At 37.7% G+C, this 13,891-nt stretch overlaps 1 protein-coding gene across 3 annotated transcripts in view; it reads left to right on the top strand.

Moving 5' to 3' along the window:
• Window positions 1–13,891, top strand: part of NF1 (neurofibromin 1) — a 172,856-nt gene that overhangs the window by 45,251 nt on the left and 113,714 nt on the right. For all 3 annotated transcript variants that reach the window (XM_032779402.2, XM_032779404.2, XM_032779403.2), the window contains 10 exons: window positions 676–755; window positions 2,834–2,957; window positions 7,515–7,667; window positions 9,093–9,339; window positions 9,836–9,909; window positions 10,037–10,120; window positions 10,820–11,260; window positions 11,776–11,915; window positions 12,491–12,613; window positions 13,056–13,139. In XM_032779402.2, coding sequence (XP_032635293.1) covers window positions 676–755; window positions 2,834–2,957; window positions 7,515–7,667; window positions 9,093–9,339; window positions 9,836–9,909; window positions 10,037–10,120; window positions 10,820–11,260; window positions 11,776–11,915; window positions 12,491–12,613; window positions 13,056–13,139 — 1,550 coding nt within the window. The remainder of the gene's footprint in view (window positions 1–675; window positions 756–2,833; window positions 2,958–7,514; window positions 7,668–9,092; window positions 9,340–9,835; window positions 9,910–10,036; window positions 10,121–10,819; window positions 11,261–11,775; window positions 11,916–12,490; window positions 12,614–13,055; window positions 13,140–13,891) is intronic.

Below are 13,891 nucleotides of genomic sequence, written 5' to 3' on the forward strand. Positions count from 1 at the left end.
TTCTGCTAACATTTTCCAATAGTTGTTTAAACCTTGCTGTTTCCTTAAACCAATAAACTTGTCCAAGAGAATTATTGAGGAAAACAAGCCCGAAAGAGGGACAAACATAGAGTTTTAAAAATGAAAATGTTTTTGAAATACACTTGCTAATACTCTCCCAGTTCTGGTCAGAACCAATTGTTATTTTAATTAACTTTTTGCAAATTGAAAACATAAAGAAGTTGCCTCTCTTCTCTTAAAACAGAGAATTCTTAAACTACAGATGTTCTGTTGTTGCTATTCTAGTTTTGTATTAGCAGGATTGCTGTTTCATTACATTTTTGCAGATGGGTCATTGAAGTAAACACTAATGTCCAAAATTCCCCTTTTAAAAGACTTGACATGTCCTTGGTTCAATTTGGAGATTTACATTCAAGTAACACAAGATTATTTATCAGGTTTGGGTTGTAAATATTCTAAAAATGCTAAAAGATGATTATGGCAGCTTGCTTAATAATGAACTTTTGCTTTTCCATAAAAAAAAACTTGCATATTTTTATTTTCAATTAGATTTACTATTTTAAACATAAATATAATTAATACTTGGATTCATATATATTCTGCTTTGCTGCATATGCTGAAGTACTTTGCAAATTATTTTCTCTGAAGTGAAAAGCTACTCTGTTTTGAATTCAGGCCTTGCTAGTTCTTCATCAGTTAGACAGCATTGAGTTATGGAATCCAGATGCACCCATAGAAACATTTTGGGAAATTAGGTAGGTAAATTAGCTTTTGTAAATCAGATAAATAGCCCTGTGTGAGATGTCTTTTCTTTTGAAGAGCTGTTGTTTATACTTGTCTGAAAAAAGCCATGTAGTTTCAATACATCTTTAAAACCAAAATTATTCATATAGACGCTATTTTGTTTAGTTGCACAGAAACCTTTTTTCTATTGCACTAGTTAACTTTTACAGAAATTGCATGTCACAAATATCTTGCTAGCTTTGTCAAAGGTTTTTTATCCAGTATTCAGTTGTAACTGTGACAGTTAAGATAAAAATTATAAACATATTTTTAATTATCTGATTAAAATGCTTACTAGTTGCTTTTAAAAAAATTGTATTTATGCATTTATGGATAAGGCAGGATAAATCCGACAAACCCACCTTTGTGGAATTACTTAATATTATTTCTGAAACTAAAGCTCACCTTATGTGGAAGTTCATTTCACTGATGGGTGGGTCACCTGACTTGTCCTAAAGAGTTTTTTAATAAAGAATTTTTATTGACTAAAGATAATCTTGCATTTTATTTAATAACTTTTAATATAGCGATTGCAACAGTTAACTTGTTAGATGAGAATGTTAGGGAAAAGGTATTACAGCACTCCTAAGAAGTCAGAAATGGACACTAAATGTGCCCTGCATGAACCTGAGATTGTGAATCATGAAAATAAACTAAAATATTTCATGTTTTGTCATAGGATGTGTATTAGTACATGATTTTTTTGGTAAGAGAAAGGAAGTTAATATCTGTTTCTAGAAAACAGTGCTCTCCGCATCAAGAAATTAGTCTTTATTAATGCATTATATGGTTTCAGGGATTGGTAATGGGATAGCCTTTCACCTGTAAATTTTTGGTTTGAGTCCTGCTTAGGCTAGCAGTAACTGAAACTATATTATATAGCTGTAATGAGTTCGTTGTCTCTTCAGGCTGAGGGCAAAAAACTCATATAAACTGACACTAATTGGGACTCTTTGGCAGTTTTAACAGAGTACTGAATGGATTTGAACAAACACTCCTAGATGTGTGTTCTTTCCTAACAGAGTTGAGACTCATCAGGGCAATGTAGGTAAACTTGTACTGCTGCTGTCTGTGCTGGATCAGTTCTGTGATAAATGGAGCTCTTCTGAATCAACAGCTCTGAAGACTGGACATCTGAGAAGTACCAAAATCACTTAACTTCCTCTAGGGAATAAAAAATGGCCTGTTGGGAGGTGGAAGGGCACTGCTTTGTTATTTAAAATATACTCTTTATATTTTAAATGGACGATTATGTCATACAGGATATTCCTACTAATTCCCTGATGCCATGTAATGATATGGATATATGCACACATACAAAATGGGGAATCACTGCCTAGGAAGGAGTACTGCAGAAAGGGATGAGGTGGTCATAGTGGATCACAAGCTAAGTATGAATCAACAGTGTAACCCTGTTACAAAAGTACCAACCATCATTCTGAGTTATGTCAGCAGGAGTATTGTAAGCAAGGCACAAAAAGTAATTCTTCCGCTCTACTCCATACTGATTAGGCCTCAACTGGAGTATTGTGTCCAGTTCTGGGTGCCACATTTCAGGAAAGATGTGGACAAATCGGAGAAAGTCCTGAGAAGAGCAGCAAAAATGAATAAAGGTCTAGAAAACCTGACCTCTGAGGGAAGATTGAAAAACATTGGATTTGTTTAGTCTGGAGAAGAGCAGACTGAGAGGGGACATCACAGTTTTCAAGTACATAAAAAGTTGTTACAAGGAGGAGGAAGAAAAATTGTTATTCTTAACCTCTGAGGAAAGGACAGGAAGCAATGGGCTTAAATTGTAGCAAGGGCAGTTTAGGTTTGACATTAGGAAAAACTTCCTAACTGTGGTTAAGCACTGGAATAAATTACCTAGGGAGGTTGTAGAATCTCCATCATTGGGGATTTTTAAGACCACCTGTCAGGGATGGGCTAGATGATATTACTGCCGTGAGTGCAGGGGACTGGACCAGTTCTATGATTCTGTGTCTCTATCAAGAAATTTTATTTGGGTTGTTAGATAATATAGCTAATACTGAATTTCATTTTGCTGCAGTTCACAAATGCTTTTCTATATCTGCAAGAAACTAACTGGTCATCAGATGCTCAGCAGCACAGAAATCCTCAAATGGTTGCGTGAGATTCTGATCTGTAGGAACAAATTTCTTCTAAAAAATAAAGTAAGTAAATGTTAATCTATTAGTTTATTAAATTAGTTAGGTTTTTCTTTTTTACTTGTTACCTATGTATATTGGGTAATTTCTTCATGATTGAAAGAAATTTTACTAGCTCCACCTATAGTTACATTAATGCACTTTTTCTTTACAGAGCAGAATGTGATATATATCATTGTTTCGAATGGTCTATATTAGGTTAGGTCTTCTTAAATACGTAGCTAAAACTGCTTAGAATTTTTTACTTTTTTCTGTTTCTGCATAGGAAATGCATGTCTTCCAAAAGGTTTGGAAAATTATTCTTTGCGGAACTAAAGACTTGTTAATCACTGTTGCTTTATATAGGAAAATTGTAAGAAATTTCCTTCAGTGCAAGAAAGAGGAGGAGGAGGAGAAGGAGCATGTGTACATCTTCAGACACAATAAGATACCTTTTCTTCTGACGTGGTAGAATGACTTCCAGAATTCTGTCCTACTTCTCTTTCTGATAGTCTATTTCAAAGTACAAGCCCAGACTCTATAGGTATTGCAAGATCACCTCTGAGAAAATCAGTAGCTAGATGGAAGACCAAACCTGTTACATATTCAGCAGTAAAAAAGTCCTAATCAGGGTAGAGAAGGGGGAATAGAATTCTCAAATATCAATTCCAGATAACTGAAAATACCAGTGATTGAAGGATATTCTGTGTTTATTTTTGGACTTCTTCACATACACAGTGTTTCTTAAATAAGAGAAGATGTCCAATTTAGGTGAGAGGATTTGCAGACTGTGACTTGTTGGCCACTTCAATCCCTATCATTAGCTTTGTTACTACATGAACTGTTTTCTCCTTCTTACTTTATGCTGACTGCCAAATAGGTCTGTTCCTTAGGTATCTCCTATTCAAGAGTGATAAAATGTGGGGGAAAAAATTAAACTTCCCTCACAACTTCCGTTTTAGTGTATCTTGTACTTGGGATTCTAAAAGCACTATTTGCTCACTGCATTTTTAGTATCTCAAGTGGGATTCCTGTTTTCTCTGAAGTCCAGTTTCTTTACTTTTTTGGAGGCCCAGCTTGCAACTGTTTGTGCGTATCCATCTTGTTTTACACATTGAGAAACTCAAGAATCTCTTTCAGTTGTGCTTGTAGATGCAGAGGGACTTGATTTTGGCCAGCTCTTCTTGTGATATTGATCTTTGAGCAACTTTTTTGGTTGTGATCACCTCTACCTAATATGTCACTGTACTCTAGACTCTCGATTCATCCTCCATTCACCATTTTTCACGAGAACAAATTACTACTTCATCCCTTTGCCTGAGGTTCTTACTAAAAGCTGTTTTGAACTTTCAACTTTTATTGTTACTTTTCCTCCATGGCTGACTTGGAGAGTTGAATCTCCATGAGTTGGATGTGAGGGGGACTTGAATACCTTGATAGAACAAGGACTTTTCTGCAAGTCGCCAAGACTGTAACCTTTACAGCGAATTTTAAGGGTTGATCTATTTCAGTGCCCAGTCTTTGCAAATACAGTGACTTGTGTTTTCAGTCCCGCTGTTCACAAGTCCAGGTAGCTTGAGGCACATTTGTCTTTGGCACAGTTATGTGTAGTTTAAATACTATGCCCATCCCTGAAATTTGTAGGACCACTTTTATCTGGAGCTTGATATTATTGTATGCCCACAATGTGCTAAAAGCTTTCCAAAAACACCTGAAGAGACAGTATTTGTCCCGCAGAGCTTACAGTCTCAAAGATAGAAATCAATACACAAACATAAAGAAAATGTCAAGAGTTCTTGTGGGCTGCTTTTTTTAATAACATTTTCTCAAAATCATTTCCCTTCTCGCCTTGACTAGGTGCACCAGTGAATTTGATCCATAATGCTTCTCCATTGTGCCCATTTCCCTATAGAAATAAGTTTGGGCATAAGATGAAGAAAGGAAAAAGTCAATGGACTTTTCCTACAAAAATTACACTAACTCAAACAATGCTGTGGCATCTTGGAGGTAGCTGATTCAAGATAGTATGGTGTTTTGTTTTTTTTTCTTTTTCTGATATGTACGTTAAAAAAAACAAAAACCCGTCTCCTCATAACAAAACATCAAGTCAGTTCTCAAGACAATTGGTCCTCACATCCTTATCCCTAGAGCTCAGGTATTCAGAGTACAAATTAGTTCAGATCTTTACTGGAACTGTGTGCAGTATATGATCAGAGATTTTCCATGGCTTTTAAGTCAGAATCAGCTATTCTTCAAGTTAAGAATCATCTTAATATTCATTGTTTCATTTCTTGGTAGAAACATTTAGATGGTAATGGCTAAAATCAACCAGGTTAGGCTGTATTGTTGCCTGCTACCAAAATGGCAGTACTATCTGCGACTAGCTGAAGCCTCAAAACATGTCAGTGGCTTCAGAGAGATGAGGGCATGGAGAGATAGTGGGACCCCTGATGCAAGAAATGCCATCAAATGGCAGAAGAGGTGAACCATGATTTAACCCATGGCAACCATAAACTGGAGGGAAGGCAACAGGAAACCACCCTCTGTTTTCTCTAACAAGAGCTATTGTGGCAGAACAGAGGCATCACACTTGGCCATGGCTTTCCTTCCAAAAGTGTTAAACTGTGGCATCTTGAAATGTATGAAGGTTGACTGGTGAAAAGCTCAATATTTTGTTGTAGCAACATACTGATGTGAAACCTGGAAAAAGAAAATTGAAGCCTTTGAGATGTGATGCTGGTGATGACCCTGACTTGTCTTCTGGTCAGAAAAGAAGATGAATGCTTATGTTAGAAATATTGTTGGAGAGAAATGGACTCTGCTCTTAGAAATCAACAGGTGTAAAGGTGTATACTTTGGTCACATCGGGCACAGAGCTGGAAATAACTACAAAAGTTATCATGCAAGGAATGGTGGCGGGTCATTGCAGGAGAGGATAACCAGCAAAGGGAAGGATAGATAGTGTGTGCAGATTACTGGGAGACCAGCTGCTGAGTGTGTGAAGTTAGTGATGGATTGAGAAATCTTCTGAAAATTCTACTGTCTCCAGTATTCAAAATGGAGATAATGGACTTCACTTACTTTTTCCTAACTGATTTTAACTAGAAATGGTTGTTTTTTAGAACAACTTTAACTCTGCTCCATTTTGCAAACAGTCCTGTTTTTCCAGTTAAACCTGAAATAGACAAATAAAATATACAACAGAATTAACATTTATTGGAGCGTTAATTCCTTCACTTTCTTGACTTGCAACTTCAATAAACAGCTTCCACTTCGTTATTGAACAAATGTGAGTTAACATTCTTTTGGGGTTCAGAGAATTTTTTTCTCTGCTTCCCTTCAGTGTAAATAGAAGTCCTCTCGGAGTAAAATGTGCCGATTCCACTGATGATTTTCACATTCCATAGTCCCTGTTTTTGAGAATTGAACTCTAATTTTCTCCTCTTTTAGGAAATGCCTTCAAGGAGCTTCATGAGATGTGTTCTGGAACAAACATGCCCATTTCAAATGGGCATGAGCTATTCTTGTGCTCTTACGGCCTTCTGCAATCTTCCATTTTTGCCTCAATGTTTTTGCTCACATGAGGTTTAGGGAAGTATCTTCTTTTCTGGGCTATTGTGTGAAATCTTTGCTACCTAAAGCATCAGTCTGTAAGCATGGTGTAAGGATAGTTCTTGCAGGTCAAACATATCTGCTTTTGTCATTCTATGCGAGATCTACAGGCATTCTAAATAATACAGATGCCCAAAAGGAAGGAAGTAGTATGTGGAGAAAATAGGTAGTGTCTTCCTGAGCTGGGGAAGGTGCCTTTGCTGGATTTCTGTCAAGGTGTATTTTATATAGTGCTAAAAAGCATTTCCAGGCTATCCTTAATGTGACATATTTGATCTTACAAAGTTCCATTGTTTCTCATCTGCATTTACAAATCAGTGTTTGTTCCTCTGTTTCTAATATGTACACCATACACCTGTACCTCGACATAACGCTGTCCTTGAGAGCCAAAAAATCATGCCATGTTATAGGTGAAACGGTATTATATTGAACTTGCGTTGATTCACAGGAGAACGCACCCCCCGCCCCCCCGAGCATTGCTTTACCGCATTGTATCCAAATTTGTGTTATATCAGGTGGTGGTCTATCGAGGTAGCAGTGTAGTTCTCTTAATATTTTCATCTGTATTGCTTTAACTAGCAGTTTATTAAACTCTCTGCCACTTTGAGCAGACAAAATAAGAAGCAGTATGAGAAAACGTATGAGCATTGACCTGTTCTCCAGGCCAAATTTCAGCATGAGTTCCCTCTGGATTTGACTTGGGTGTGGTATTCACTTCCTGTCTGCCGTGTAGTGTGGCAGTGTGCGTTATTACAGGTGCTACATTCCACCCCAGAGGTAGCTGCATTTCAGAGGTGAGTGACACAATTAGTATGAGTAGTTTTTGTAAGCTCTTTGGGAGCCTTCAGTGTGAAAGATGGTATAAAAATGGAAGAGGTACTGTTTTCCTTTTGTGAGTGTAACTGCTGTAACCTATCCTTTTTCCATTATAAAAGTAGGGTGATTGACTATTTTTCTTACCTCCCTTTACAGCAATCAGATAGGAGTTCCTGTCATTTTCTCTTCCTTTATGGGGTAGGATGTGATGTCTCTGGCAGTGGAGCTAGTCAGCTTTCTCTTGACCATGAAGAGATGCGCTGTGCTTCAGGAGCAACCCTCAGGAAAGGGAAAGGCAACTCTTCCATGGTAATTAACATTTTGTATTCTTAATACTTCAAAATAAATAAACTCTATTGCCACCCTCAAAATCAGTTACATTTGTACTCCTATATTGAAATTATTTTCAAGTATTTTAAACATTGTTATGTGGGTGGGGGGAAGGGTATAGAAGAATTTAAACGTAAACTTCTCATGATCTAGGTGTTGATGTTTGATCCAGGCACAAATGTTCTGTATAGTGGCCGTTGCTGTGCTATTCTGGCTAGAGTAAATGCAATATTTTTAATAGTTTGAAACTAAAATTTTGGTCTCATCTTCATAGAGCCTAAACCATAATCTGTTCACACATTTGTCTGCATTTATTAAATCTCAGACTTCAGATTTCTAAATTTCCATGCTATCTGAGCACATGCTAAATAAAAAAACACAAGGCAAGACAGATGTTCATCCTTGTTTGAATAAAGGGGCTCCTTTTATACGCAAATTTTTTCAGCTACACCATGAATTAGTTATGGAAAAAATTGAACAGAAGTTTTGTAACTGAATCTGTCATGAGCCAAGATTTGTAACCTGCCTATTTTAAATTACCTTTATTCGGTAATCTGTAACAATGTACATAATTCTTAAAACAGTTTAATCTTTGAAGCAGTTTATAAACATAAATTGGTTTTTCACACTGCTGAGAGGTAGATAAATAGTATCCCCATTTTTATTTATGGGGTAACTAGAGTAGAAATAGTGACTTCTCCAAGAACACAAAGAGTTAGAGATGGGATTAAATACTTTGCTCTCAGTTGTGTGCTGAGACTACTAGACCCCACCTTTCTAAAGTCTACTGCTGCATGAAGAGAATATAAACGTTCTAGTCACACATCAGATATCAAACTAATGAAATTTTCTGTTTAAGTAAATGTTGATCATTTTATTGGGGGGGAGTTGCTTTATTTTGGTGAAAATTAATGTTACGTTAATGGAGAAACGAATTGTTACATACATCTGCATTTGATAATACTTCCCTCCTCCCACACTTAAGATACCTTGTCCATTTATAATACCTAGCTCTTATATAACACTTTCTTTTTAGTAGATCTCAATGTGTTTTATGTAGGAAGTATGTATCATTCCCATTTTACAGCAGGGAAACTGAGGCATAGAGAGTGAAAGGACATGCCAAAGGTCACCAAGTAGGCCAGTGGCAGAGCCAGGAGTAGAACACAGGTCCCTTGAGTCCAGTCCTGTATCCACTGGGCCACACTCTTTGTTTAAGGGACTGTCTCATCCTGGATGCTGTACAAATACACAGTAAAACAGAGCCGTGATCTCAGATGTAGCTGTTGGGTGCTACTGTAATACAAATAATGTGCAGGAGGAGGAATGGGATAAAGAGCTATTTTGAGAAAATTACCTGATAAGTAATATTACCAGATATGTAAATATATTTCCCCCCCCAAGGAAAGTACAGCAGGATGCAGTGGAACTCCAATATGTCGCCAAGCCCAAACAAAATTAGAGGTTGCCCTGTACATGTTTCTGTGGAGTCCTGACATTGAGGCAGTTCTTGTTGCGATGTCCTGTTTCCGTCATCTCTGTGAGGAAGCAGATATCAGGTGTGGAGTAGATGAAGTCTCGGTACATAATTTTTTGCCAAACTATAACACATTCATGGAGTTTGCGTCTGTCAGCAATATGATGTCAACAGGTAAGAAGAGAGAGACTAATCAAACTTTTTGTCTGCCTAAGTATTGTTTGTTAAAGTATATTTCAAAATGTTAAAGCTAGTCCTGATATAACTGAAGTGCTGTAATACTTATCTCTAGTCTGTCTCAATCATGTGATTTCATGGAAATTTGCATGAATGAAGTTACGTGTAGAAAGACTAAAAATCTGTCTTTGATACAAGATATTTGAAGATTGCTTCCTCCTTGCAATGCATATATAAGAAGATCAAATATTGTAGGGAGACATTGACTGAATTTTTTGAACACCTAAATTTGGTAGTTAAGTGAAGGAGAGAGTTACCCCGAAAACATTTGTTTATAATACAAATGTGCTTGTGATTAAGTCTTACACACAAGTCTTCTGGGTTTTTTAAGAATATTCATTTTTATTTATGCAAGCTTTCATCTCTAATATAAAGATTTATTTTAAAATAAAAATGGGTGTTATATTAATTTTATTGTATACTCCTTGCTTAGGGAGAGCAGCTCTTCAGAAAAGAGTGATGGCATTATTAAGGCGCATTGAACATCCAACTGCAGGCAACACTGAAGTAAGTTTTTTCTCTTTATGGAAATGTTTCTTATTAGCTGAAAATATGTTGTGTGGAAATCAGTCAGTAGTGTTGTAAGAAGTAATCTGAGGTAATTACCTGAAATTCTTGATGTGATGTATTTTAGGCATGGGAAGATACACATGCAAAGTGGGAACAAGCTACAAAACTAATCCTCAACTTCCCAAAGACCAAAATGGAAGATGGCCAGGTACTCTGAAGCTTTCTATCTAGTCAGTTATCGGAAGTGCTGACAGAAATCTTGTGTTTTCTAATTAGTCATTTAAATTTACCATATTAATTCATATCTAAACTTACATTAAAAAAAAAAAGTATCTGCACATTAGCACTTTCCAATCAATCTGTCATATGGGTGACTTGAGTTACTTGTGCATTCATTCCGTAGCTAGTGAGTTGTTCCTGTGTGCTCTGTGGTGATGAACTGAGATGAGCATTACCTCTAGATTATACTAGTGGGTTCACCTTTTCTCTCTACTTCACTGAGTACAGAGTCTAGTTGGAAACAGAGTAATCATGATCAGAATCAGTGTTTCTCAAGCTTATAGGAAGTCAAAAATGTTCACATCTTCCTTACATTTTTAACTCTTATTTTCATAGTAAATGTATCATTGGTAGCAATCATAAACCAGTTGAGTCTGTTTTTTTTTCAAGTGATTGAGAGAGAATGTGCCGTATGGATACATTCCAGTTTACACACTCCTACCTACTTGCACTTGATGTAAAGATTTGCAAAATCTCCTGAGTTTGAATAGTTTGTTTTTATTGACATTGTTGTAAACTTATAAATTATTGGATTTCTTTATTGAATGATACTTAAAATGTCTGTTTTCTTTGTTCTCAAATTAAAAGCAATTATCAGATAATCTCATTTTGAACAACTCTTTTCCAGGTTACTGATAGTCTTCACAAGACAATTGTCAGGCGACGAATGTCTCATGTTAGTGGGGGAGGCTCCATAGACTTGTCTGACACAGATTCTCTGCAGGAATGGATCAACATGACAGGGTTCTTGTGTGCTCTCGGAGGAGTTTGTCTCCAGCATCGTAGCAATGCAGGATTAGCAACTTACAGCCCACCCATGGGTCCAATCAATGAGCGTAAGGGCTCCATGATATCTATGATATCCACCGAGGGAAATGCAGAGACTCCTGTTAGCAAATTCATAGATAGATTACTATCGCTAATGGTCTGTAACCATGAGAAAGTGGGACTTCAGATACGGACTAATATTAAAGATCTGGTGGGTCTGGAATTGAGTCCAGCACTTTATCCAATGCTGTTTAACAAACTGAAGAATACCATCAGCAAATTTTTTGACTCTCAAGGACAGGTAAAATGTTTGGATATGTTTTCATATTTTTATCATATCTTTATCATATCGAAAATATCAGCTATCTTACCATTCACATAGATCTTTAAAATTGATACCTACCTCTTTATGTTTGTGTTTTTACACAAAGAGCCAGAGAAGTATTTATTACATGATGGAAGGCATCACGATGATTTTTGTGTGACTAGACCATACAGTTCTTAATTTGCATTTGAGATTCCAGACTATATTAGTCTAGCATGCTTAAATTCCTTGTAAGTTGCTATATTTTAACTATCTTCCTACTTAACAGGATTTATATTCTGAGAACATACTGTCTTTATTAGATAAACTTTGAGACCATAACTCTGTTAAATGTTGGATTCTTCTGAGTAGGTTAATCAGAATAATATTTGTCCATTAGATTTCTGCCGAGTGCTACAGTAATATAAATATTTACTAATACTATATACATTTCATTGTTGTTTTTTGGGCATCACCTGTAAGAATTGTGACTAGATGTCTTCTTCCTATAGGTTTTGTTAACTGAGACCAACACACAATTTGTAGAGCAGACAATTGCTATAATGAAAAACCTGCTTGATAATCATACTGATGGGAGCTCAGAACATCTGGGGCAAGCTAGTATAGAGACCATGATGCTAAATCTAGTCAGGTAAGAAATCTTGACTGTTTCCCCTCTGCAGAGTAAGTTTTTAGATAATCAGGCAGTGTCTCCACCGCCCTCCATGCTCTGTTCGGGTGCAATAGCAGGGATGATGTAGGAAGCTGGTTAATGTTCTGAATCTCAGACTCTGGCAGATGTTAAAGCTATAGGGGAGCAACTCTGTTTTTTGCCATGATGTAAGGTCCACCAGTAGATGGTCAAACCTAATGGAGCTATCAGCTTCGCCATTACCCATCTCCTCCCTTTCACTCCCTATCCCCAAAACATTCATGACATGTCTCCCTCTCACTACATCTGTGGGGGTAAGTGGGGACCAGTGTAGGATGGTGCAGAGCCATCTCGGTCAGCTTCCCCTGCACAGGGGAGAGTCTTCACTGGCTATCTCAAGCTGGTTCAAAGGCCACTGGGCACAGGTTGGAAAATCCGACCCAAGGTCTGCAATGACTGGTTATGCAAGTGTAATTCTAGATGACCAGAAGTAATTCCTCAAATGTGTTCCCCCTCGCCCTCCCCTCGATGCTTTGAAATTAAATTTAGTGTTCTATGTTTTCTGACCTTCGCAGATACGTACGTGTGCTTGGAAATTTGGTACATGCAATTCAAATAAAAACTAAACTCTGTCAGCTAGTGGAGGTAATGATGGAGAGGCGAGATGACCTTTCATTTTGCCAAGAGATGAAATTTAGGTGAGTACTAAATTAAATAGTAATTCCAATAATAATCATTCATAATAATAGTGGTTCTATTTGGGGTAGTGTTTTCTTGTGGAGTACAGTGGGCAGGTGGGTGTGGGGGTGACACTTTCTTACTAACATGCAAAACATTTTCTTGTTTCTTTGTATTTAATTTAGGCCTCAATCCTGTATCAGGGTTTGCTACCATGGACCTCTATGCCTCTGCAGAGTCCTCTTGAAGTCTGACAGTAGGGACTCTACATGGGTGCAGGGTTCTATTGGAAGTTAGTGCAGGATCAGAGCCTTAATCAGTACCCTCCAGTTACTAAACCAAGTTAATCGTTAAGGTTTGCAGTTTAAATGTGTTCTTAGAATATAAAGTTAATACTACCGTGAGCAACATCAGCTTCTGACAGTATATTTTCAGTTCTCGGTGCTGTAATGTTTCTTATAGGAACAAAATGGTGGAATATCTGACAGACTGGGTTATGGGCACATCCAACCAAGCAACAGATGAAGACGTAAAATGCCTGACAAGGTAAGAGAGGTTGCTAGAATACTCTTTCTGTGGCTATGGCTACACTGCATGCTAGGGGGTGTGATTCCCAGCTCGCATAGACATACTCAGGCTAGACCTTGTCTAAGCAAGCATGCTAAAAATAGTAGTGCAACTGCAGCAGCAATATGGGCTAGCAGCCCCAGATGCATACGCATGGGGTTCAGGCTAGCTTGTGCTTGGAGCAGCTAGCACGGTGGCGCTGCTGCTGCTGGCCATGCTACCGTGGTTGCACTACTATTTTTAGCATGCTAATTCTGAAATAGATGCAAGCTAGGCATTGCATTTCTAACGGGCCCCAGGGCTTTTGTTCATGACCATTTAGTTCATGGCAAAGCTGGAGTGTGAACCTGTCCCTCACAGGCCTTCTGTGTACTAACTGTTTGGAGACTGCTGACACATTAACAATTTGTTAATGGGCTTTCAAGTGGGAGTAGATGAGAGCATGTCAATGAACTGTTACTGCGAATCAGCAGGGTCCATACAGATGGTCTGCAGCAGACTAGTGGAGAGTAGAGTCACTCTGGGGCTAGATTCACAGTCAGTTTAGGTGCCTAAGAAAAGCACTTGCATTCAGAGCCTGAGTGTCAGCATGTCGGCTCTCTTTTCTGTGAATAGGGAGAGAGAGAGGTTCTTGAGAATGAGATTCACAAAAAACAGTGTGCGAGGCAACCTTGCCCAAGGATCTAATTGGAGATGCCAACCACAAGGTGTGTGCTAAGCTCCACCCCTCT

This window comes from Chelonoidis abingdonii, chromosome 20 (assembly GCF_003597395.2).
Source record: "Chelonoidis abingdonii isolate Lonesome George chromosome 20, CheloAbing_2.0, whole genome shotgun sequence".
Taxonomy (NCBI): domain Eukaryota; kingdom Metazoa; phylum Chordata; order Testudines; family Testudinidae; genus Chelonoidis; species Chelonoidis abingdonii.